This window comes from Aspergillus ambiguus, assembly GCF_047715705.1.
Source record: "Aspergillus ambiguus strain CBS 117.58 unplaced genomic scaffold BDV59scaffold_24, whole genome shotgun sequence".
Taxonomy (NCBI): domain Eukaryota; kingdom Fungi; phylum Ascomycota; class Eurotiomycetes; order Eurotiales; family Aspergillaceae; genus Aspergillus; species Aspergillus ambiguus.
In genome coordinates, this window is record NW_027395537.1 from 427,581 (window position 1) to 454,068 (window position 26,488).

Genomic DNA, 26,488 nt, shown 5'->3' on the forward strand with positions numbered 1-26,488 from the left:
ACACTTCCGGCCTCGGTTGATGCCCAGCAAATGATCCCCATCGCCAGCCTTCTGGATATGCATAAACCCCCCCCCCCCCAGTGAATGATGTCAGCTATCCCGATGTCGACTGATCGCACGTCACCTCCCTTCTTTCCTACCCCCATCCTCCAGAGCATTCGCAATCTGCCTGCAGGGAGGCACATGTGCCATGTTAGGGAGCTATCCTGAACGGAAAACGTGGCGCAACAGGACGTGTTCAACAATGCGATCTGAAGATCGGGATTCCTGTCTGCCTTCTGCCTGCCTGCTGTCTTACCAGGTTCATCCCCCCATCACTCGTCTCTGACTGTCGTCTATCCCCCGGTTCAGTGAAATCCCAATGGCCGTAGTCTCTTCTGATATTCTGTCCCGATTCTTCGAGCGGTCGCATGCTTGGCTGCAGCCTCGTTCGCTTACATACACCACTTACGCCCGCCGATGTAGAACCCCGAAGCGAGGAGGGCTCAATAGGCTCGCCACCAGATCCGTTTTGACTTTGCGATCGTGACCTGCGAGGCACATGAAAGTGACCTGTCGGTGAGGACCGGCCGTTCCGGCCGGGGTTGAGAGGTGGGCACCATCCTCATCCTCTTCCTGCACGCTCGTTCCAGGATGAGTTTGATGGTGTGATGATGAAGCTCGCTTGAGACAGGGAGCCCAAGTGGACGCATGCGGTTCATCTGCGACCCACCACGCTTTTCTGAGATGCTAGAGCCCCCGGCATCCGCCAGTATACGGGATTTTTGGAAGAGGCGCGCGCCTTCGAGAGACCTCACCCAGCCATCACCTCGACGCTCGCTGGCTGGCGTCGTGGGCTTCTCTAATATTACATACCGCACCCCATGCAATAAAACATCGATCCCCATCCCTAAACCGGTATGCTGTACTGCGTACTGCGTATGTACCACGTACGTTGGCCCTTAAGGTCGGTCCTGCTGGTGCAGATCCATGTAAGGAGGTCCCGCGCGATCGACAAGAAACGTCGCGCTGCCAGCGTTGGATGCTGACTTTACCCTCCCATCGCGTCATTTAACCTGACAGACAGCGGCGGCGGGTGCATAAGGACCCTCCATCTCCCAACCTTCCACTATCATTCGATGGACCACGAATTCTCTGCTCCACTGTCTGCCGCTCACGAAAAGCGGATCGGATGAACAGAAAAAAAAAAGAAAGGAAAACATTAGTTCTTATCAGTCCGATAGTGGTGTTTGGCAATGGTTCTTAATTAATTAATCTCGGTCGAGCATCGACAGTGTGCCATACCGGGTACCGCGCACTTTACACTTTACTCCTAACTTCCGTCCTTCACTTTAGTATCTTTTTCGCACCCGCGATGTAGTGAAAACGATAACGTACAATCTGGGATCACCTTACTCTGCATCGCCTACGCCATACGCCTACACAAAATCCAAAGACACACTCCACCCGGTGGCCCAGTAACTGCCGTACGGCGTTCTCCATACTGCGTGTGCCGTGGATTGGGATGTTCACGATGGAGAAATGATCATACGGTGCGGAGCACACGCCGAACCTGAGTCTACCATGGTTCCACTGGCTCTAGTCTCGCTGACGGGGAACACCAGACGCGATGTGGATTGGCAGCATCTCCAAGGTACGGAGAATAATAGGATCTTCGTCAGTATCCAGCCAGTTTCACGGTGATGATTCGCTCTATTTGGCAGGACCCACGACGGAAGAAAACCTCATCCAGATAACCACGCTACGCAGCAAGAACAAAGTACTCAATACTCCGTACTCCGTACGCCGGGGCACCATCATCCCCTCCATCATGGCCCCAACGTTGATTGACATCCGGACAACTCCAAAAGGGAAGAGTTTAAATGAACCCGCTCTCTCCTGGACGCTCCTATTCGCTGGAGCCTCTTAACGAAAGGGGGGCTTGACGTGCACGAGGGACAGTCCGCTCGCCCTTGAAAGGTAGTGGCAGTGGATGTTGCTGGACTCAATCCCCCGTAAATTTCAGATTCCCTCTGTATATGCTACACCGACCGGAATAGGGAACCATGACGATTTGTGCGAAAAACCGCGCCCAGAAATCCGGGGTCTGGAGTAGAATCGGTTCGCTGCCCCTGACCCAGGGGTCAGACGCACGTTCCTCTATTCCAGGACTGTCGAACCCCGGACACAGTTAACATGACATCAAGCTCCCCCTTGAACGTGGAGAATACATGATCTCTGCGTTGTCCTCCGATACGACATACGCTTTCCCTCTGCGGGTAAGAGGTGAAAGGGGGGGGGCAGGGCTAAAAATCTTGGTGTCTTCGGCCAAGGGATCCAACAAAGGATGATCCCAATCCTAGTGCTCGGACGAATCGCCCAAACAGCATGATCCGGGGAAACGAAATTGCGGAGTACAGGTTACAGCAGGTCTTGTGAGCGGAGTGCATTCTAGCTATGATGATTCTGCTACTCCGTGGGAGCGCCGGTTTTGGCAAACTCCGGCCTGGTGACAGTGCCGATTAATATATAATGATGGTTAGAGTTCAAGGGGTTCGATGTCTCCCGCGAAGGAGAACCATGGATATCCATGCGTTGGAATTCATCAACGCGGAGGGAAAAAGTCAATTCCTCACTGCAGAGTGAAGGGCCAACACAAACTCAAAAATCCCCCGGATGGAGTTTCTACCCCGCATGGAATGGATGTTTTCATCCCACCGGCGTGGACAAGTCTGTCTCGAGTGCACATCCAGACGAGATCCTGACATGATTGGCGCAGCCAGCAGCTGAGATTGAGATTTGTTTAATTCATACAAACCCTCGTCGCTGCCTCCGATCGCAATACACTGCAGCCCCGCTAGTCCGATATGAAACGCTGACACCATGCGGCTGGAAGGCAAAGAGGTAAACAGGAACGAGCACTGACTGGTTCCCGTTGGGAGTTCGGAGTCGCACGGGCTCGATCAGGATCCGTCATATGACCGGGCGACCTGGAAGATCTGAAGGACGGTCCTTCTCCCATTCAGCAGTCCTTTGGGACCTCCAATAACAGCCGTGTAACGAAGGCCTCCCGGGCGATGGACACGGTTTCCCACGATTAGTGGATGCTGCAGGTCGCTGCAACCGGAAGCCACCAAGCGGGGTTGAGCGGTTGATATCGCCTTAGACCCGGGACGGTGCGGGCGGGCGTCTGCCGTCGATAAGTGATAAGCTTCATAGACTGGGCTGTGTTAGGCCGGGATTTGGTTCTGGTTGATATGGGTTCCTGGGTGCGTAGGTGTTGTTTGGCACTATTGTGTACGCAGTATGCCCGCCTATCCAGATACCGGATGCACCTGGGACAGACGCGTTATGGTGACGCAGAACATCATGCAAAGTAGCTTAACTAGTTCCAGGATCCCTGTCAGACCAAGTGGGATGAATTCAGAGGTCAGCATCCCAAAACTTCGGGCCCACCGACACGGTTCGCTGTAATACCGATGACGGCTTCAGAGTATCTATCCAACAAACAATCTAACAAACTTCGTGCCTCAAACAGGACCCATACCCGTACCTTCAGTGTTCAATTCATTTACACGAACCCCTCCAACAATCGCAGGGTGACTAACGCGTCGGTCTGCAAAACACCGACGAATGTAGGCAAGTAAGGAGGCGTTCTGGGCTCAAATCAGCTTACCACGTACCTAGCACATCAACACCACACCACCTGCAGCCACCGTCATCGACACTGAGACTCAAGCACGGAACACAACTGTGCCAGATGGGGAACAGAGCCCCTCGAATTTTTATCCAACACATCGAAACATCCACTGACTCGACCTCGATATTTATAGCTACAAAGAGATTCCGAAATGTCAATGATCTACAAAATCCTTGCATGTTACGGATGGGGTTGCGTGTTCTTCGGCTTCTAATACAGGGATCCCCATTTTCACCGATCTCAACATCAGATTATGGAGATGCTATTCCGTGTCTCAATTACAGTGACATGGTGCTGTTTGCGCCAGAATCTCCAGCAATCTTAATAGGATCGGAAAGAAGTGATCTGCTGCAGGGCAGGTGTCAAAAATGTGGGTTGCGCGTCGATGTGGTATGCACACGGGTGGCATTCTTCACAGGCTGGTTCACGACGCGACTTGCGTGAGGAATGTCCATCGAGTTGAGACATTGAAGTGGGAAGGTTAGTCGGATACTGTTTGTTACTGACTTTTCGACTGGTAGACCGATGCGTGACAGCATTTTTCGGTATCGAGACTAGTCGGGTTTTTGTACGGGTCTAATTATCTTAGATGCCCAGAACGTACGATACTAATATTGTATTCAGGGAACAATGGTCGACTCAGCTATTAAACCATGTATTTCTCGCTCCCAATTGTATACCTCAGCCCCCTCAGCTGTATCTAATGTTGCCCTACAGATGTAGTAAGCTCTTTCAACACTACTCCCGACTGGATTTAAAACGTGTCTTCTAGTAGAATTTCCTCACGAATAATTCGTACACATCTACCTGGAAGGTGCATATTCTTTAAGGGTTGCAGTCTGTCAATCTTTGCTCGTGAGCATTTAGATTTACCATCGGATGTATGCAATTTCAGGTGAAGCCATGGAATCCCACGACTCCATGTAAAAGGGAATATATGCAAAGGGCGATAGAACGCATTGAACGTCCAATTGAGAATAGGAGTCCGCCAGCTCTTTCCAGGAATTTTGGATTAAGTCTGCCTGGTATCAACTTGTCGGGGACCAACCATGAACGGGAAATGCCCCGTCCTGGATCTTTTGTCAACATAATATTTAAACCGAATGTCTTATAAAAAGTGCAGCACGAAATGTGCCCCAGACCCTTCTGGCCACAAAGATAACTCACTTGGCTACGGGGGTACGGTTTGATGTGGGGAAGGAGACAATATTGACAGGTTGGCGTTCGTAGGATGCTCGATCGTTCTATATAAGACCACGGTTTTGTGTTAGACCTCGTTGATAGTTGGAGATAGAGTAGTCCGTTGTAATCCTAAACCCACGGAGCCAAAATGTAGGTAAGTTCTTGAGTAGTGAGCCAAGTTGCAATCAGATCAATGCCCAAGTAGCAGGTCCTGCAGTTGAAGTATATATCGCGAATCCGGGACATCAAATCTGCATCGATCTATCCAAACCATTGGAGAGCAACCAGGAAAACCAGACGATAGTGACATTATAAGCTATCCATTGGGAATGTTTGAGCCCATAGAAAAATTCGAGGGAACTAAAGGAGCTTTGGGGCTGTTCACTAATGCTATCGTCTTTGTGAATGTTCGCAATTACAGGCTCCAATCTACCGGACTCGATAATTTTTCAAAGTGCAGTGATGGAAGAATTGAAAGTATTGTAGCACAACTAATATCCACCAGAGATTCGATAAGTTGCAAACCCATCTTCTCCTCCCAGATGGATTGTCGCCGTCTTTTGCTTATCCCCTTCTTGTCAAACGTTCGAGGCCCATTGAAACCCGACTAATCTACTCTCTCCGGGCTTCCTTGAAAACCATCATATTTGATTGATTTCACATCACAACGGAACAGCCGCTTCGTGGATTTTGCGAAGTCACGCACCAGATTCGTAGCTCCTTCTTGTGCTCTGGAAGGACTATTTCCAAGTGAGAGTCATACTCCAGAAGACGTGTATTGAGTGAATATTTACCATTCAGAATAATTGTGATGCTGTCACTGTAAAGACCTTGCGAGACAACCTTGGAAGCATTGAGTGCCAACTTGAAGCTAACTGACCACCTTCATCACGCAGGTTTTGCCACAAAACATGTATCATCAAAGATCGAGAAGCATTAAGCTGCTGTTCAAAGTACAACACCCAAGCCGCGACACAATTAAGGTCCGTATGTCGATGTCAAGACTAGGTACTACCTGCAGTGCAGACATCCATTATGGAGGGTGGTTATGCGGGGAACTTGCATTACGGTCCGCGGGAGAAAGAGCATTGCATTGCAGGATCGTAGGATTTGATTGAAAGCCTCTCATACTAAATATATAATTGAAATATAGGGAATATAGTCTGTTCACTTTACAACATTAATTTCTCTGTCCAAGACTACCCAGGCATACAGGTTGCTCAGGTGCTGTGTTTACATGTATCACGTGCCATAAATACCGCCGGCAATACCTGCCTTTTACCGTACCAGCCCTTCGACCGCGGTAAACAGAGCATCACCAGCCACATGTTTCTCGGCTCTCTCCGCGGTTCCCCCCAGCCCGCCGCGAGCTGCTCCTTTCCAGCCTTCTTCCTTTGCCAACTCTCCGACTCTCGAGTCAACCCTTCCTCCGACTGGGCGTGAAATGTGAATGCCATATAGTGCGATTCATTTGTTTCTATGCGCCACTTCTGATCGACACCAGCGACCGCAATGTCTTTTCCATACTCCCAGGATGCTCGTCGTCGGCGGGTCGGAGCTGCTGGATCGGGCTTCAGCTCGACCGGGAGACGGACATTCCTGGGATACTACGTACCATTGGCTCTAACTGTGGGCGTCGCAGCGGTTGGAGTAGCTGCCTGGATCTGGAGCGAACGCAGCGAAGACGATGATGATGAACGAGACTACCCTGGCGATGGCGACGAGTTCCCCGCGCCTGCCCCTGGCGCTGAGGGTGGCGCGTATGAAGGAGATTTCGCTAGATCGACGGCGACCGACCTCCACGGCGACCTTCAAGATGACCCTGGCATGGTGGCCAGGATGCAGGGCGCCTTGCGACGCACACCCAGTCCCCAACAGATCTTTGACGGAGCTAGCAAGCGAGTGGCGGCTGGGGTGGCCGCGGCTGGAGCCTTTGTCGGCGGTGCTTTGACGTCCATTAGGGAGGAACGTGGCGACTTTGAGGATCATTCTAGATGGTCTGAAGAAGTGGAATCCAGGGTCAACCGCAGGGATCTGCCGGACCCCGGTGTCCCGACTATGAGCGGAGCGCTCCCTGGTCGCAGTGTCGCCGACGGGCCCTCTGTCGACAGGAAAAAGAAAACCGTCGCAATTGTTGTGTCATCGGAATCGCTGCATATCGACCCCGATGAGGTTACTTCGGATCATGTGGTAGGCTGATACGAATAACGTTTCTTGAGTCCTCCTGCTAACCACAAGGACCTACAGTCCATCCTGTCCCACCTCCCTGAGCACATCGACCCTGACACGTGTAAAATCTTCGTCATGATCTACGCGCCGGACTTGAAGCACGCTCCCAACCAGGGCAATGGCTCCCACCCTACGCTGTCTGTCACCTCGTCCTATTCCAACATCGCCCCCGAAGAAGCTGCGAGCGATGTGGATGCGCCGGATTCTCCCAGGCATGCAAGCGAACCTGAAGGCGTTACTCCCCTCTTTAAGACTTTGTATACTCAGGCGCAAGCCATCGTCGACAAGAAGAACACGATCATGCCCTTCAACACGGCCTCGGGATTTGTTCATCTCGTGCGCCATATCTCACCGGAGATTGTCTATGTTCAGGAGTCCCTGACCGGAAAGGAGGGTGATGCGGTGCATCATATCTCCCGCTGGGTGCGACAGGTTGTGGTCGTGGTTGGTGACCGTGGAGGGTTGATCGATAGCGAGGACGAGTCGGCCCTTGCGGACTCGGGCGAGAAATGGTGGCAGAGAGAGGGAACGACCGGAATTGGGAAGCGGATCGATGTAGTCGACGAACTCCGCATGGGTGACGACTGGCGACGCCGGGTTTCTGGCCATGACTAGGACGAACAACCGCTGGGAGGGTTCTGTGTATATGGTGTTGTTCCAAGTGTTTATATGTGTTTCTGCTGGGATGTTTCTTTTGGGCTTGCGATTGATGATTGATTCCCCTTGATATAATGAATTCAGTGTTATTCCCATCGGTGAACATAGGCACACCCTTAAATATCCCAGAGATGCCTCGACATGCAGGCAACCAGGCAACAAGGCAGCAAAGACAGCGCTAACCGCATGCGGGAGTCACCTGACTCGGCCGCCTTCACGTCGCCCGCGGCTTGGCATCACCAAACTCCCTCTGCAGAGCCACCGCCGTCGACCGATATACCCTTCCGCGACCCTCTGCCCTGCCATCCTCGCGGATCTCCCTTCGATGGACTCCGGTCTCTCGTCTCTCTAGCCGCCCCGAGCTACCGGCCATTTTCCGTATCAACTCCGGCTTGCTTGTTGGCGACCGGCCCCGTCCTCCGCTCCCCACATGTCTCGCGCTTCGGTTATATCATCCTCACCTTTCGGAGCACGATTTCCCATCGTCACCATCGGATTCGCATCCCGAAAAGTCGCCTCTGCAACCCGTTGGGTCTAGTCGCGTCGCATGCCCGGTGTCGACAACATGGCAACCGCCATTTCCCAACCCACCTCCCATCCTCCGAAGATGAAGCGGCCGCCCCCGCCTTTTGTCCAGACGGGGGTCAATGGAGTCAAGGCCCAGCAGTCATCTTCCTCCCCACAGTCAGCATCAAAACGTCTCCCTGGGGCCAGCCAGGCCGCTTCTTCTAGTTCGACGACTGGTTCCGTCCCAAATGGTGTCAATGGCACGGCCGATGCGAAGGGTCCCCTGAATCGCAGGAGGGATGCGCCGAAGCCAGGGGACCCTGCTGCACGGTTACAGAAGCTGCACTCGCGGTCCGCGTCGATGGATATCGACCACCGCTCCAGCAGACAATGCGCCGAACCTTACGGTGGGCTCCTATCCCGTCGTCGTGTGGATTCATCCCTGTTTACTGACTCGCGCGGCTCAACAGTGAAAACGACAAATTATATCCTGAAGAAGTTCTCCAAATGCCGCCCTTCTCTCGTCCTCCACCTTCATCCGACACATTTCCGGTTCGAACAGCAGGATGGAAGTTTTCCGTATAACTCCGACATGAAAGTTATCATCGAACATATCCGTGCTGGCACCGTGCCTCACGATATGATGGAAGAGCTCCTGCGGACCAACGTTCGGTTCTACGAAGGTCTGTCCTTAACAACCTCTACCTATTGACGTCGTAACTCATAGACGAGATTAGGTTGTCTCATCGTACGAGTGGTCGATCACAAGTCTGTCTCAGCGCAGGCGCGAAAGACGACAGCGCATTCGTCGAATGAAAACAATACCCCCTTCTCCATCCACAACTACAACGAACACATAACGCCATCTGCCTACGTTCCCTACCCGAAACAGAACCAGTTGACCTCCGAGAAGGATGACGCGAATACGTCTCCAGGAAACCAGGAGGAAGCCCAGGTCAATGGTGCGGACTCAGCTGGCTCTCAGAATCTTGGCGAATCTGGCTCTTCCCAGCCCAAGGAGGCCCCTCCAAAGCCTCGTGTGTTCACGACTGTCCTTCACCCTACTCCGCGTTCACTGCAAGCGGAACTTACGTTACTTGCCACTACCCCTGCGAGAGCGTCACCCAACTCCACGTCTAGTGCCCAGGGTACCTCCATGGCTCCTCCGTCTCCCGGGGGATCTACCGCTCAGCCTGAACGAGGGCACGTTGCAAAAAAACAGAAGATGATGGTTGAACCACAAGATCTGATTGAATGTGAATCGAAGCTGACGCGAGCTCTTGCGCCACCTCTTTTCCTGGATCCGGTCGACAACTTCGATGCTGCGCAGGACCTTCTCAGACACATGGAGAGCCCCCTCCATATGGATGCTCCGCCGTCGCCGAAGAGACGCAAGCGTACAGTGGCCGAGCTAGCTGCCGATGAAGCGTTGGCTGCCGAGGAGGAACGCTTCATGCTCATCATGGACGAAAGACTCGAGCCGAATGGTCCAGGAGGGGCTGGAGGACCGAAGTCTGGCGCAGTGGATGACACCGGTGGAGGTGCTCCATTCGAGCCACGTTTCTCGAGATTCAAGACCCTCGAAAGCATTCGGATGCAACATGAGGAGAAGGCCAAACGAGAGCATGAGATCAAACTCAAACAGGAGTTGGCCAAGCGGCAGCAGCAGGAGCAGGAGAGAGAAAGACGTCGGGCTCTGGAGCAGCGACAGGCCGAAGAGCATGCCAAGGACGAAGCCCGAAGGCAACATCTTGCCGCACAACAAGCACAGGCCCAGCTCGCGGCCCAGCAACAAAATCGGCATGTCATGGCTCAGGCGAACGGTGTCAGCCAGGGCCCACAATCATCGCCCGTGGTCCGCAACCAGACGCCGCACAATACCTCGTCTCCGCTGGTTGGAAGCGCCATGGGGACTCAAGCTGGCGTGCCCATGAGCATGACATCTTCTATGCAGGGTGCTGGAAGTCCTCCAAGACCACCATCAGCGCTGCAACACGCTCAACCTCATGTCATGAGCCATCCGATGGCGCCCTCGAGAAGCCAACAGGGCCAGAGTCGTCACGGAACGCCGCAAATGACCCAGGGTACCCCTGCCATGTCTCACGCCACCCCGATTATGCGCAATGTTACCCCCACGCAGCGTATGAGCCACGCCAGTCCAAGTCGTTCAACGATGGCTCCCACGCCAGTAATGAACCAGGCAATGATGGGAACACCACAAATGGCTGGTGGAATGAATCTCACCCCCCAGCAGCAACAAATGCTGATGCAGCAGAGACAACAATTGCTAGCACAACAGGGACACCTCGGTCATGGCCAGCTTACTCCACAACAGTTCGCTCACTTGCAGGCGAATGCCCATGCTCAGCAAAATCTCCAATCGCACCCACAGCACATGATGCAAGCCCAGCAACAGAACCAGCCGCAGCAAAAGATGCCCAATGCTTCGGCATACCAAAGCCAGTTGATGCGGGCACAACTGGCGCAGCTGCAAATGGCCCAACAACATCAGCAGCAACAACAACAACAACAGTCCCAAGGCCAGCAGATGCAGGGCCAACAGGCTCAAGTGCATCAGAACAGCCCCCAAATGAATCCCCAACAGCAGATGATGATGGCAGCTGTCCAAGCCAATGGCGGACATCCGCCCCAGAATCTCCAGGGAGCCAATATGGCACAAGGTGCTGTGGCGCAGCGTTACAACCAGTTGTACCAGCAGCGTTTGTTGAGATTGAGACAAGAAATGTCGAGCAAACTGATGCCCCAGTATGGGCCTCCTGGACAGTACCCACCGCACCTATTGCAGCAGTATCAGGGCGGGCTTGAGCGGAACGCTAAGTCTTGGGTCCAAGAAGTTATTCGACGAGAACGCGAAGCCGCACAGCAACGAGCTGCAGTTGTACAAGCGCAAGTGATGCATCAGCAACAGCAGCAGAACATGATGCAGAACGGAATGGGTAAATAACCATTTAGGCTAGGTGACTTTTTGCCATCGAAGATGCTTTTGTTTACTTCTTGCATCGGGTTTTTTACTTCTACACTTTGATTCTTTTTTTTTTTTTTGCCATGCGGCCACGACAGTGGTCTGCTCCCGTCGGTCGATTGGATCATTCTTCTATTTATATCTTTTTTGGATACTGTATAGGGACCTGGAATTTGTGATACAGCAGGGCTGGCGTTGTTTATTCTTCATGCTTGGACTCAAGACTTTGCTTTATTGCTAATTCTTTGATGTTCTGGCGATTGTAACACTTGGGAAACGGTTCGATATCGGGGGAGGGAGCAAGGTGCAGATTTGATACCATTTTGTACAGGTGTCCCTTTTGGCATTTCTCTGGTTTGGCTCTGTTCAATAGGTGATGAATGTTCATTGCAATTATTAGCTGAGGTGCATCCTTGTAGTGTAGTGCTGCTTCGTGCAGAAATGGGTCGGTTTCAGCCGTATGGACTTGTACAATCAATAAGGTCATGTATGACACATTTTGTGCTCTAGCAGTTGATATGGGAGAACCAGCTCGCTTTTTCATGATACTCAGAAGCAGTTTAGTGAGCTAACCCGGCGTCATAAACGACCATGGAAACCACTCAAACAACACAAGACGGAGGGAGACGCACAATGACCAGTACAGTGTCTACGACTGTCAAGCTATGGTCATAGTATATTTGTCTGGTTAACCCCTCGCTATAGGGTTGGGTTTTACCAACCGAACGACATGAGGTCCCATCTCGTTTGCAGGAATGCGCCTTCATTGTATTCCGTGGTTCCGCGAGGTGTATACGCTCGACCAGTTGGTTCAGTATTCATCCGATATTAGTTCATTGAGAATCCTGGGCCTTCATTAGACACGGTCAACATAAGGGAATATGGTTTGGTCAACAGGGGTACGCAATGCTATATATTATAGGGAGATGGCTCGCTTTCAACGCTTACCGGAAGATGTTGTGTGGAAAAGTACATATAAAAAGGAGGGTGTCGGTTTGTAGTGCAAGTTAGATGCTCCACAGCGAGAGCAAGCGCATCCTCGAAAATTCCGACGACTTTAACCTGCAGTTGTTAACACAGGTTAGGGAATATATTGAAGGTAGATGGATAATATGGGCCAGCACGTACAGACTACAGGAATTGAATGCTTCAGGGTTCCTATGCTCATTCGTCCACATCGGCTTTCCATCCCAAGAAGTATATATCAAACTCGGCGTACACAGCATCTAGACGATAGGGATCCAGATAACTTGACGCACAGGGGCTTGGATACTAGAAAGACAACAATAGCCCAAGCACAACAATACATCAGAATGAATTGATGACCGGCCTGTTTATAAACCGAGACTTAGCCTCTTCACGAGGTCGACGCACACCGCGGCCGTTATTCCATCCTTGACCGGAACAAAGAATCCAGTGATTTGGAGACTTATACAACCAATACAGTCCAATATAAAGAAATAAATGCCATTGTTCCCTTGGGAGAAGATTCAACTAGATATCGGAGGAGTGTGTCATGTTTTGCATCGATCATCTACTAGATAGATTTATCACCCGAGCATTTGACAGAGAAAACCGTCGGGGACTTGGTCTAATGAGAAGACATGCCAATAACCTGTCCTTACAGCCCATTATCCGACAGAGATTATCTGACAGGGTGAGAATGCCATAGTTCACATAATGTACGGAATCAATGGGAGGGCTTGACCATGGATATGTACTCGATACCAAGAGCCGGACCCAAAGTACGCGCACATAGGCTGGAAGTCTAGTAAGAGATAGGAAGGAGAAACCAAACCAGAGGTCTACACCCAGCTACAAGCCTAAACGAATCCAACAATATCAACCAAGCCACATAGATACTCCGTAGCACCGAACAGATTACCCACCACGTATAGACCACGCAGCTTCAACCCAGCAAGAATACATTGGAATAGAGAGAGAACCGTCGAGACCCTGCAATCTTAACAATTGATCCGCACTCCAGAGGGAAACTCTCCAAAACCAACAATCCATGACAAATAGCAAAGTACCAAGCAGGGACAACTCATCCAGTACGACGTCGTCGCCACCACCGCATCATGACGACGGTCATCGGACCATCCAGCATACGTACCTCTCCCACAGATCATCATCCCCAACCAGAAACAGTTCCAGGCCACCAAACCACCATTGAAGTATGTCACCTCGGAGGGTTTTCAGTAGCGTACGCATGTACCAGCTTCCCCAACCAGAAACCCACAGCCGGAGGAAGAGACCCAGACCAGCCGATCACGATCAGACCCTGATCTACATGATCCCCACTGGATGCACTTGCGTGCAACATAATCGAACTATATTGGACGGGTAGGTTTGTCGGAGAGCCAAATCAGCCACGGTGGGGGATCTGATGTTTCTGGCTGGCTGGGTCGGACTGAGTTCGAGTCAGGGCAGTTACACGGTTACATGCATGGAGCGGGTGTGGAGACTGTCTGGGAAGAACCGGTCAGGTAGAGGGGATGGCGTAAAATGAGGCTAATCTCGAAGGCATGCGTGTGCAACAGGCGGAGGCGGGCTGTGGTTCGTTCGGGTCCCGGGAAGCCCGTGTATGAGATGTACATTCCAATGGCTTCAACTATGGAACTCTACTCGGGTCGAGATTTGGAGGGTCCGTGTGTTCTGCTCGGGTTTCAGGCTGTTCCATTGCCGTTCCCAACTTTGGATGTACGGCTCAATGGGAATGGTTCGAGGTGTGCTGGTGGACATTCCGGCGATGGTCTGCTCGGAGAGTATGCTGGGAAGTGAGGAAGATACATACTGGGCATGGATTATTTGCAAATAGATTGGACAATGTCTGCGACGCTGCCATAGGTATTTGTCCACTATGGAAGGCCGCGGCCAGCATATTGGGGTATGCATAGGAAGTCAGTCTGCAGGTTCGATAGGGCGATAGTAGACGGTCAATAAATGACGTAGTGCCAATGCGACGCATTGCGCAAGGAGCCTGCGAACCCTTTCGAAGAAAAATAATCTCCATGAATCCACACCCACAGACCAGAGAGGAAGGATATGCGGTGGGCGAGCACGAGCATGAGTGTGGGTGGGAAGGAAGGCTGAGAGGATCGACGGCGACTATGGTTGAGGCCTAAACTGCTTCGCCCGGATAGGTTGACGAAGGTGAGAAGATGCGACTTCACTGCAATGCAATGCAACTCAAATTGGCGTTATTGATTTATTATTCTATGGTGGCGGGGCGAAGCATTATCAGGTATTTGCCATTGGTGAGGAGCAAGAAACAAGATGCAAGGGGCAGCCAGTGTGCTTGAATCACGGCGCCCGTATTCGTTGTTGCCGCCCCCATCATGCGTCCTCGAGCAAGGAAGATGCGAGTGATCACTCACTCTAGGCTCTGCCCTGCATAGACGGTGATGAAACAAGCATAGAGCGAAGCACGGGAGGGTTCACTGTGGGCGAGACAGGGAGGACCCTGTATTGCAATGGCGCAGTGGGCTGTATCTGCTCTAAAGCATGAATGCTCAGCGTGATGAAGTGGATGAAGTAGAGACTTGAATACGATCTGCAACACACTGAGCGCAGTGGCTAGAGAGCCAAAGATCACAATGCTCGAATCCGGCGACTTTTATGCCAAACTCGCAGCGTCTTGAAACATTCCGAGATTCTCCCGGTTCAGCATACGTACCTGCAGTGACAGTGGCGAGGTTTCATCTTAACAACTGTCCTTTTGGTCTTCTTGGCGTCTGCGCGTATCGTCATACTCAGCTTAGTTAGCGAGTGGGCAGTCGCTGACTGCACTGGACTAACACCTTGCCCAAGGCTAATAGTGACCTGCACTCCGGGGAAATGAAGTTTAGCCTAGACAAAACAAACAGTTTTATTGATCTCCTGCCATGGAAAGGATTCCCGAAGACTGAAGATCGCAATCAAGGTTAGGAGGCGAATGAAGAAACCTGTTCAGGAGATGGCAGAGAAGATTTTACAACCCAAAATGGAAAATGAGCTCGGTGTCCTACCGATGAGAGATCGGGTAGCTTTGCGACTATATGATGGCCACGCGACATATTTCGATCGGATCACCATGTGAGTGCTTGGACATATCGCCTTTTGGGCGTTGCTGATCATCGTCGCGGGCGAGAAGAAAGTTTTGTGCCTGATTATGCTTCCCCAGTCATTGCCATGTGGTGTTAATTTATCTAGTATGAGGTAAATATATGTCGAGCTATTTGTAGACATAACTGCAGGTACCGCAATAGCTTCCTGGTGGACAAAGGGGCTTGAGCGATGCTCATACGCTGGAGGCCAGCGTAGTATGTCCCTTGCTGTGGTTGTCAAAGCCAAGGAGAGACGACCGCATGGTCGCGCTGTCATACAGTCTGGTGCACACGTTGATGAATATGGAGGCACCTAGATCCCGATCGCATCGACAAGACCAATACACAGGCTAGAAAGCCGATAGCTATTAAGGGAGCTGTCCGTGTGGGGGCTGAAGAAATCCCGGTGCGGCCCTAAGAGGAAGCGTGGACGAGGCGGGCTCTTCTGTTACTGGATTCAATATATTGGTTTGAGCCAGGTTATTCCAATCAGTTCACGTAGGATCTTGGCAGAATTATCAGTGGAGATGGTGGCTGCAGGAACCTCAGGAACCCGGACTACTTCAGATGTCTGGTTGACTCTCCTTACAGTGTCTAGACCAGCGCCATTGGGCATCGTCGACAGGATTCCAGATACCCCGAGCAGACACAAGAGGAAGGCGCAGCTATTGGTTGATACGATCTTCTAGAAACTACAGGCTGGTGATCGTTATATCCCAGCAAGATTTGGCCATGCGCTCTACAAAGAAGCTGAGTTTATGACGAGCATAATATTAGCCTGGCTTAAACCCAAGCGCCAAAGGACGGTCCATGCGAGACCTGGGGATGTCAACTTGGAAAAAGGAATGCCCTATCATAGCCCCACTTATGGGCGATCGAAGTGGGATTCAATTCCCGGTAATAATGGAATAACGAGGGCTCGGACTAAGTTCAGGGGACGATCCGGGGTTTGGTCAAAGTGTTCGAACGGCGTACTGAGTATTTTGGCGATTCAGGAACGGAGTCAGTTCTAGGACAGACAGTAATTCTGGCTTGAGTTAGATTGATTTGGAATTGGCTGCGTCGAAGTCAAGCTGAGTCGAGTCGTACAATGGCCTGACTCGCACACTTTGGGGCTATAAGTTCTGAGCACGACGTAAGACGGTAGACACCGAGAGCCATGAGGCTGAGAGATCCGCGGGTACTATTTCCATATTAATTAATCTCAAGAGGCAAGATTGGAAGATTGGCTTTTGGTGTGGGGAGAATGGGGCGTCAGCAGTGGAATCGACCAGGAAGGTTACTGAGGAATAGGCAGAAGGCATGATACAAGAGCCACCGACAGTCAGACTAGAAAGAGAATGGCAAAAGGAGAGAATTAGGCCTGCCGCAGGCGTCAATGATGTGCATACGAAGAGCAGTTCTGGGATCCGCGCGGGGGTTGATGTATCACTTTGTGGCGGTGACGACCCCTGTTTCCATTTTGGATCTGTGGCGTAGTCGTTACTGACCCAAAGAGGTAGGCAATACCCTTTTTAGGCAGAGAGTATCTCATCCAAGCCCCGTTTCAAACCGTTGAACTCCGTAGATACATCATTGAACTCGGTCTTTTGCGGAGACACTGTTCTAGATCTACCCGTCGCTGAGAGAGGAGTAGATATGTCCATACTATAAGCCCGAAAACCGCGATATAACTGGTTCCAGGTCACGATACTCAAGGCCCATGCGCTCGCCCGCCGGCCGCCCATGGTACCGACGATACACTATCGGTTAGGTCGGTAGCTTGCGGGTACCGAGACATCGTATCGACGGTTGTGGGGACGCCAATGGAGACACCGATCTGTGAAGGCCGGCTAAAGGCGAGCTGTCAAAATCCCCGAATACACGCCGTCCCTTAGTACATGGTGTGTTGCACCGAACAAAACCCGTAAGACCCATCGCCTAGCTCGCTATTGGTAAGACATCAATTAGACTAATCCACGCTGACAGGGCTAATCGACCATGGGCCTCTGGCCTTTTTCCTCACAGGGCTTAAGGAGCACCCGAGGGTTCGCTCGTCCATTGTCAAAGCGAAGAGCAGAAAAACCCAAAGCTCTACCCCTCTGCCAAGACTGTAGAGATGGGATCTATTCACCGCAAAGGTTCCCAGACGTGGTGCAACTCGCGCTAAGACGTTCTCGGACTTCCATGCATATTCGAGGCATCCGAGAGTTAAGGATCTTCTTCGAGGACAGCCTGTGAATGAGAGATTGCAGTTACGATCAGGTTTTCAGGTCACATTGCTCATGAGATGCGACCGTAAGCCAAGTACCAGAGCACGACGTGTTTCATTCGTAGATCGTGCACGAGAAGCCTGGTATCTACTGTTGCATCGTGGCCCATCGACAAGAAACATCGGCGCGCTTAATGCACTCATAATAACGAGGTAGGATGGTAGCATTGTCATGCGAAGGTGGCTGCAGCACCTCTAAACCGTATCCTCTCGACGGAATGTTCATCATCTTCGTAAGACCTTTCTCCGGCTTCCATGGTAGGTTTGGCCGGGGGTTTGCTATTCTGGGCTAAAAGTACTTATGGCTGCTTCAGTGCCCTGATTTGCCGTCTATTGGAAGCTTTTTCCCTCCTATACGATCGGTGGGATTGGGCGTGACAGGTCAGAACAGCCTCAGATCTTGGTCGGTAATGGTTGGGGCCACGGGACGCGGCTAAAACACAAATCTCTTACGACGGAGCGACCGTTGCGAATGGACCAAGAGTACGGATGTACATATTCTGGACACATACGTGGAGAGACAGACAATCTAGACCGGTGATGATTACGGTAACGACTAGGTGGCGGGTTTGGGGACAAGCCGAATGGGATTGACGACGCCTGTGACACTCTGGCCGAGGCTTCTTCTGGGGCTTCTCCACATTCCAGGAGAGGTAAATCCTATAGGCCCGACCGCGGCAGAGCGTTCCTGGAGCAGAGGACCTAAGTGGCTGCTGATGCAGGAAGCCAGCAGGATCCCCGATGGTGAGAGACCGGCTGTCTTTGGGCGGGATGGGATGATGTGCGTCGTGATCCGCGATCCGCCATGGTGGAGTATCGTGGGCTTAGTCTTCGGCCGATATACCGGACTAGCCTGTTCAGTGTCTTGGAAGCCGATCGTCGACGGGACCTCTCGACTGTTCCAGCGGTCCAAGTGTCTCCCCGGTGGTGTTTGTCGTTCCGGTCGCCGTTCTTTTGCTCGACCGGAATTTAGACCCGGAGCGATGGTCTAATTACCGTCTGGAGCATAGTCGTACGAACAGAGGTGGATAGCCCCGCGTATTTTTGTCAGCCTTCATCCCGGATGATTTTCGTGCGTTTCCAGATTTGAGGCAATTGTAGCGTACGCTGCATGCGCCGCATAACGGATCGCCAGACCCTGAACGGAGTGAGCTGGAATCCCATGGTGTCGACCATAATGGCAAAGGTCCCTTCATCTTATTTTACTCTGGGCGATGATTTGACGGTTGATCTGCCGGTGGGGATGGGAGAGATTCATTCCAGGATGTCGATCATGAAGGCACTTGCTTGCATCCATAAGATGATGCCTGACCAGAAACCAGGTACGTACATACATACATAACTGGCGATGGCCAATCGGGTCCGCACACACCAGGAACCAAACACCCTTTCCCCTCGCTTTCTCTCTAACCACAGACCAATACGAATGGAATGGCACCTATCTACTTATGCTGGACATGAACCATGGTTAACATGTGGGATTGTCCTCCCCGGCTCGTTCCCGAGAGGAACCAGAGGGTCTGGTATGAGCATAGTAGTCGGTCGGTGAACAGGCCATGCAATCGACGTCGTCAGATGACGGTCCCATTGTTTCGACCTGGGACGATTACTATTATCTTATTATTAACGGAACTCTCCGAATCCCTTGAGCCATGCGGGATTTCTGGTGGTGGGACCGATCCCCAGCCGTTAACGATAAAATCCCTTCCTGTCGAATAGTGTGAAAATTACATCTCGTGGCTTTGTCAGATTCGGGTTAGGGAGAAACGAAGAAGAATTCAGAAAAAGCAAAAATAATACAACCATCCAAGGCGTTGACTGGGGTCCAGAGGGTGGCGCCTGGGGCTCCCAGACGTCCCTTGACGATGGGTGGCGTTTCGTTATCTCGGGGCCAATTGATACCTGGGAGATAAACCTTGGCCAATGCGAATTGGAGCCTGAAGATCATTGACGGGATAAGAGGGTAGATGTCTGGCATAATTTGCGACGAGGTGATTTCGACCAGCCAGGAAACGGCAATTCCGTACGCATAGAATGATCGACCTGGATCATACTTCAATGTGTGAGAGCTTAGTTTGCTTCGTCTTGGCGGGTTTTCTATGATTCTCATGGGAAATCTAATTATAACCAGGTTAATTACTCGCATTAATGGATAACTTTTTTTGCCTTGTCCTTTTTTTTTTTTTTTTTTTTTTTTCGTAAAACGGCTTTAATGGGAATAATTACTGGCTGAATGATTCAATATCGACAGCACAACGCTTGGATCCCCACCGACGGAGATCCAGCGACAATGCCGATCCTCTAGCGTCCAGGGTTCCTGGCCAGACACACGGATGATTGTTGTCTTGTTATCTAACCGCCTAATTATGTTCCTGGTCGACAGTGGCGATAACTCGAATCAGACGGATAATGGACGGAGGCTGTTTTACCTTCGATAGGCGCCTTCAACCCCAACCAGTCCGGGAACGCGAAGATGCCGGGGCGAAGATCCCGAGAATCTGGATGACGAGTGATGATCTCCCCACTCCAGTGACTGCTGATCTTTTCCTTTCCTCTCGCAGGTTGGAGGGCAGGCCCCCAATGCAACTGTTTACCCCTAGAACGGGTTAGTTCCAGGTACCTGTAAGCCCTAGACGTAATTGACCTTTTTGGGGGGGGGGCGCGTGTGGAAGGATGGAACTCTGACGTTGGAGCATTCCATGATTTGATTTTTGTTTTCCCATCCTCGGGTCTCAAAGTAATTTCAGAGTATGGATTTTCTTTTGGTTTCCTATTCAGTGTACCCTCCTAAGTTCACATACGCGGGACTTCTGCTGATGAATGGGATTTTAGGTAATCTTGCCTCCCCCTCCCCCTGTGCTTTGGTTGGAATTTCAAATTGGCCCATGAATGAAGAGGGGAGGTGGGCCTCGAGAGGCAATGAAGATTCTGGTTCTTCCGTACCTGGTAGACAGGTATGAACGGAGGAAGGTTGGGGCGATCCACTCGATGTACGGAGGACGATGGGAGGACTAATGTTTAGTTAAAATTTACCGGGCTTACTCGACTAGGAGGTAAATCGGTAGGACCAGGATCTTGATAAATGATCCCCAAGATCGTAGACACCGGGAGGAAATAATCCCTGATAATGGGTTAATTCCGAAAATCGACCAAGTGAGGGGGAATTGAAGAAACAAGCTCATTCATTCTTTCTAGGAAGTTTCTATCATGGTCTTTTTTGGTATCTAATTTTATTTATTTTCATTTTTTTTTCCCAGTTGGAATTTCCTTTTGTTTCTTTTTATTATTTTTATTTCTTTTTATTTCTTTTTCTTTTTCTTTTTCCTTTTTTTTTTTTTTTTACCTCTAAAATCATTTTTAAATTCGGCAGATTCTCACGTTGCATCTCATTGCCTCAGCCCAAACAGGAAAACCTATAATACATCTCTCAACCTCTGCTCTTGTCCTGCTTTTTCCTCTGCTCGTCGTCTCATCCCGGTTTTTCTTCTCCTCCACCCCGCGCCAGAGACAAGGACGAAACAATCGACCCTCAATAAAATCCAATTAATTACCCTGACTCCCTCCAACCGTCCGTCTTCGAATCAGCTTCCTAAGACATTGCGTCCTCACTGCACGGGAGATCCATTATCGGTCCCCTTGCTGAGTCTACTCTCCTCCTCGTCCTCCGTTGGCCCTATAACTTCATCCCTCGAAGCTACAAGTGAGACCGATTTCCACTCCGGTCTCCATCTTGCGAACACAGGACCAACTCGATCGCGTCCCAGGACCCCTCCTCCGCCACCTGTGACGCCTCGGCCACTGCTTTTATCCAGAGACATTCGCGCCTCCTAGGGAACGGGACCGCTGCTGCTCCAGTACCCGGCCACCTTCCCAGCCTTTCTTTGGTTACTCGAGGAACTCCATAGTCTACATTCCTGGCCTTGCTTGGACCCCCAGGCACGCGTCGCGCCTCTCCCCTCTAGCCTCTCTTGTCTCGACCTGCCTCTCCTTGTGGGCAATCCTAATGGCCTCCCACTGTAAGTATGATCGTCCTGTCCCCGTGCTATATGGGTCGGCCAATTTGTTTATTTCACCTGGCTGCTCCTCCATTCCCACCCTCACATCCTTCTTTTCTCTTTCTCACACACTCTCTTTCTCTCTCATGTCCTCCACAGTCCTTCATTCATACTAGTCCTTCCTTGTCTTTCCTACCCTCATACCTTCCCTCTTTCATTACACTCCTACTCCCTCATATCCACTTTCATTTATTCACATTCCCTATCCAACTATAATCTCGTCCTCTCTTGGACCGCATACCATACCTCCATTCCTTATACTTTCCTCCGTTCATTCATCTCGTCCAGAGTGTCGGTTCTTACGCCACACTCGGTTCCATTCCCTCATATCTTCACACCCAGACACTAAACGTCTAGTGTCCACAGGTACTACTCTTCAATCCCCATCTCGGAAGGACCGTCCCACCGAGGATATCGAAGATATGAGACCTCAGGGCCCCCTGTCCGTTGAAGTTGACTGTTCCTCTCTGGGTTCCAACGAGTGTCCCTCCATGAGCTCCAGCTTCTCTCCACTGGACTCGCCCACGCCCACGCCCACAAGTCTCTATAGCCAAGGCTCTTTGGCCTCTCCTGGCTGGCAAGAAGGAGGAGCTTATCCAAACCACGGACTCGACCGTACCTCTGGATCCACCCCAATGCGTGCCCCATTCCGCCTGGCCAGCATGCCCTCCAATGAAAGCATGGGCCTCTCATACGGCCATATGGAGTCGCAGGATAGGATGCCCATGACTGACTTTCTCCCCGGCTACGATGAGAATGTTGAGCAGTTCTGGATTCCTCCTGAGGCCCCCAAAGGCTACGAGAATAACAACGGTCTTCCATACCCTCCCGCCATGCACCACTACCCCTCGATGGCCCGTGGTGGCTACCGTCAACACCCAACACCCTACATGCCTGAATCTGGAACGAATCCCTGCCTGTCCCGATCCATCTTCCACCAGCCTGAGCGAGTGCCTCCTTCCATGCCAATGGGCCATATGATGCCCTGGATCGCGCCGCCCGCCGATTCTATCGCACCCCAGACCATTGCGCCGTCGCAAGTCGGCCCCGTGACCCCCCCTCCTTCATACACGGACTTCCCCACCTCTATGAACACTTTCAAGACACATACTCCCACCACACCTGTACGGTCATGCTCCCTCGGTACCGCGTCCGGCACTGACACGCCGATGAGCCGCCTCTCCGGTGGTGCGGGCGACTACCTGGATGACTATCAACAGTCCCCTGTGTATCGCGATGCCATGCACCGTCCGCACCGCTCGGCCTCGCGCAAGATGGCTCGCAAGCAATCCTCCCGACAGAACCTAACGCTGGAGAACCTCCCGTCGATCATTAAACAGGTGCAGTTCAAGTGCAAGGAGCCTGGCTGCAAAGGTCGCTTCAAGCGTCAGGAGCACCTGAAGCGCCACATGAAGAGCCACTCGAAGGAGAAGCCTCACGTCTGCTGGGTTCCCGGCTGCCACCGGGCGTTCTCCCGCAGCGACAACCTCAACGCCCACTACACCAAGACCCACAGCAAACGGGGTGGGCGCAATCGCTATGTTGCAACACTGGATGAGACCAGCCCGGACTATGATCCAGACTTCCGTGGTCAGCTCACACCCGATGGCCGACCGATCTACGGTTCCAAGCTGGAAGATCCCATGCCAGAAACGCGGGAGCTGAGCGTCGATGCTTGGGACGACTAATGGAGCCATCATCCGGGATACCTGGGTGGATCGGATTATGATACCCTTGGCGCATTGGTCCGCCAAAATTTCCTTCTGTCTTTAGATGGGTACAGACGTGCAGGACTTAGGTTGGCCTGCTCGGCGCTTCGCGGCGTTTTTCTTTTTCTTTTCTGTAACACATATTTTTCCTTTTCTTATATCCGCAGGTCCGTTTACTCTTGCATGTTGCATAATTTCTTTTTCCTCTATTTTCCATGATTTCCTCGTCGCTACCTCCTGTTGCCTTTCCTCGGATCTTGGAGAGGCCTTTTGATTCTACACTAAAAATAATATTGCATGATGTCGGGGGAATAAAAGTGGGAAGAGACTACTGTACGATGGCTAGCTTGACTGCACTGAATTGTTATTGATCTAATTGATCTGCTGAGTGACCGAAACTAGAGGAGATAATGTTAGTTAGAGATCGGGTTTCATCATTTCATTTGCTTTCTAAAAATACCGCGGAAAAAGCAATCTCGTCCACTTCGTTCTCTGTCAGTGGTAAATCCCGGCGTTACCTTAGCGGCTGTCCACAGTTTCTGACATATCTGGTGGGTCGGCGAGGCCTAAGCGTCGCATGCCAGTGAAAGGAGCATCATGTCGTAGAGTCGAGTATGTGTACGGACTAACTGTAGAATTGGGTACATGTACGTATGGGAGTCACCTGAACCAAATGACTGTATGTTGCAGGCTGAGTTTTTCTGGTCTTGGTGTACAGCGTACATGAGGATATGCTCCGTCTGCTTCGCCCGCAGATACACCCGATCCACTCGGGGATTCCATCCACATTCCACAATCCATGGCCCACTCCCTATTGGTGGTTCGGCAACCCCCCAGCCCTATCTAAGCCCGTTCGGGAACCATGTTGATCCCAACTGACCAATCGGATTCCGCCTTGCTTTCACGGTTGAGACTAATCCTGATCGGGCACTGCACCTGCCTCAGGAATCGCCGGATGATGCGGTGGCTGCCCGTCCCGCTCATGGATGACTTCACGCATACCTTTGCAACTATCTTGTACATGCTAACTGCTCAAGAGTCTCATGTCAGTGACTCCCGTGTGACTGTCCACATATTTCTTGTTTCCCTCTCCCCGTCAATCCGTATCCGTCATTGACCCGGGAGTCTTTTCCATGTCACACACGCAGCCTGTCTCACAGCACATTCCTCAGGCACAGCGTCAAGTCGTACATCTTGACTCGAACTCCGCGGCCTGTACTACATCAATGCATAGATAGATGCGGCATCAGGGCGATCAATATATGATCTGCGGTACCCACAACCTGGACCTTCCTACAGTATCACCGCCATGTCGAAGATGTACCGAGCCCACCACTGTCTGGCATTTGCCGACCGTGCATGCCGGCACTTTGACAGCATTCAATATTCTCCTCACTCGAGGATTGGATGCCCCCGTGGCTGTACATTCCACCGATTTCCATGTCCGATGAACGCCGCCGTCTCTCAGTGACGACGCGCCGACGGACAGATGTACTGATGCACATTCCCCGGAAGGCGACTGCCCCAACCTAGTACATTCTCTCATCCATTCCACCGCAACCTTCGGGTCGGCGCTTGAACGCAGTCTCGTCGATCAGATCTCTTCATCTGCAGGCCCCGTCCCGATAATGTTCTCCGGCGCGATGGCCAGGTCGATGGCGCGATCCACTCCCCCAAAACTCCATCGATCGACGACGCGGTGCGTGTGCTCATCCTCCTTACTAGCGCCCGCCAGCCATTGCTCTGCTGGCCCAAAATGCCGGTATCTCTTAGTCGCTCACCGCATCCTGGCTGGCCACCCTAGGTTCGTACGCCGTACATCGGTGCGCGCGCGCCGGAGCATATCTCCGGCGGTATGCATCGACTGTTCCCTCCGCTCGCGCATCCTCTGCACTTGTCGAAGATGAAACTCCCTCACCAAGTTACCGGCCCCGGAAAGTCTAATTCGGGAAGGCGCAGCAGCCAGAGTTATGTAGTAGTGCATATCGTCTACGACCGTTCGATACGACACTATGTAGGCGGAGCGTTTTGCGTGCCCTCCAACTCCCAACAAACCGGACTTCCAGCCACCGTGCCTACCAATGAAATATATCACACGACTGACTCGTGCAAAGTCATAGTTCGAGGGACCACAAAAAGCAAAACGCAAGAACCAGGCCGGCGCTCACCGACTAACTGTGCTTCCAGTGGTGGTGTTGTTCCCTGCAGGACGGTCGAGACAGTATTCTTGTCTCTAACTAGCTCCCACTCTATTGGTAATGTAGCTCCATTAGTGGTGTGAGATGATGTGGCGGTGCGTGCCAGTCTAACGGGGACACTATCGAATGGAGTGGATGATGGCCCCGTTGTGTTGGGGTCACGAATTGTGATCTCACATGCACTCGTGCAGCTGTCTCATAGGTTTGGCCGGCCTGCATGAGATGTCATTGTTCCCAACGTGAGCGAACCAATATTCTGCAGAGTTTCCTGAGACGTCGTTTCGGGGAGTGGAGTGGAGGTTCGGGGAGCTGTGTTCTATCGTGCTTCTATTGTGTTTCGATCGGTAGTTCTGATAGTGGAGATTACTGTTAGTCATGGTGCCATCTGGCAGTGTTTGCTAATTCCTCATTGCATATGATCTCTCGTTGATAGCTTCGCATTATTGTTGTAGCGCGGTCGAGTGTACGGGATATGGCAGATGGTTAAGTAGGAATATGTTCGTACTAAGGTTTACTCGTGAATGTTTGGATAAAAGCATTAGTAATTATACAGAAGTGGAAGCTAGGGTAACTAGCTGTTAACTAACGTAATCAACCACCGAACCGCGGATACCACCGAACCGCGGATTTTCACCGCGGCCACCACTATTTGAAGCTATTTAACCACCAACTCCATTGGATTTGATTATTTAAATACATAAAAAGATAGCTATTTCCTAGAGCAATTCCGAATCGTATGTCCAACTATTCCACAGCCACTGCAGCGTTGCGGAGCTCGCTTACGAGGCACTGGGGTTGTTTCATTAGGCTGCTCATTAGACTGCGTATCAAGCTGCTGAAGGCGATTTTGACCCTCCTGTATAGATAAAAAGTTATCATTACCTAGTGTACCCTGTCGTCTTGCCTTTTTCTTATATTTTCGCTTATTTTCTTCTCGTAATTTCTTAATT

General features: G+C 51.5%; 6 protein-coding genes across 6 annotated transcripts; 5 read left to right on the forward strand and 1 right to left on the reverse strand.

The window, feature by feature from the left end:
* Positions 1-47: 47 nt before the first annotated feature.
* Positions 48-1,142, reverse strand: BDV59DRAFT_182142 (uncharacterized protein). The gene has a single exon (XM_073690341.1). It carries the CDS (start codon positions 885-887, stop codon positions 486-488), a length of 402 nt encoding a protein of 133 aa, XP_073546380.1. The 5' UTR covers positions 888-1,142; the 3' UTR covers positions 48-485.
* Positions 1,143-3,161: 2,019 nt separating this feature from the next.
* Positions 3,162-4,219, forward strand: BDV59DRAFT_66415 (uncharacterized protein). The gene is made up of 2 exons (XM_073696878.1): positions 3,162-3,612; positions 3,663-4,219. The coding sequence occupies exons 1-2, from the start codon at positions 3,459-3,461 to the stop codon at positions 4,121-4,123; spliced, it is 615 nt and encodes a 204-aa protein (XP_073546381.1). The 5' UTR covers positions 3,162-3,458; the 3' UTR covers positions 4,124-4,219.
* A 1,995-nt stretch (positions 4,220-6,214) lies between these two features.
* Positions 6,215-7,850, forward strand: BDV59DRAFT_182154 (uncharacterized protein). The gene is made up of 2 exons (XM_073690342.1): positions 6,215-7,051; positions 7,109-7,850. The coding sequence occupies exons 1-2, from the start codon at positions 6,374-6,376 to the stop codon at positions 7,703-7,705; spliced, it is 1,275 nt and encodes a 424-aa protein (XP_073546382.1). The 5' UTR covers positions 6,215-6,373; the 3' UTR covers positions 7,706-7,850.
* Positions 7,851-7,994: 144 nt separating this feature from the next.
* BDV59DRAFT_66617 (uncharacterized protein) lies at positions 7,995-11,328 on the forward strand. The gene is made up of 3 exons (XM_073696882.1): positions 7,995-8,661; positions 8,725-8,937; positions 8,992-11,328. The coding sequence occupies exons 1-3, from the start codon at positions 8,295-8,297 to the stop codon at positions 11,217-11,219; spliced, it is 2,808 nt and encodes a 935-aa protein (XP_073546383.1). The 5' UTR covers positions 7,995-8,294; the 3' UTR covers positions 11,220-11,328.
* Positions 11,329-20,285: 8,957 nt separating this feature from the next.
* Positions 20,286-20,609, forward strand: BDV59DRAFT_182163 (uncharacterized protein). The gene has a single exon (XM_073690343.1). It carries the CDS (start codon positions 20,327-20,329, stop codon positions 20,534-20,536), a length of 210 nt encoding a protein of 69 aa, XP_073546384.1. The 5' UTR covers positions 20,286-20,326; the 3' UTR covers positions 20,537-20,609.
* Positions 20,610-21,493: 884 nt separating this feature from the next.
* Positions 21,494-23,437, forward strand: brlA (C2H2 type transcription factor BrlA). Its single transcript, XM_073696883.1, has 2 exons — positions 21,494-21,592; positions 21,989-23,437. Exons 1-2 carry the CDS (start codon positions 21,580-21,582, stop codon positions 23,317-23,319), a joined length of 1,344 nt encoding a protein of 447 aa, XP_073546385.1. The 5' UTR covers positions 21,494-21,579; the 3' UTR covers positions 23,320-23,437.
* The last annotated feature ends 3,051 nt before the right edge of the window (positions 23,438-26,488 follow it).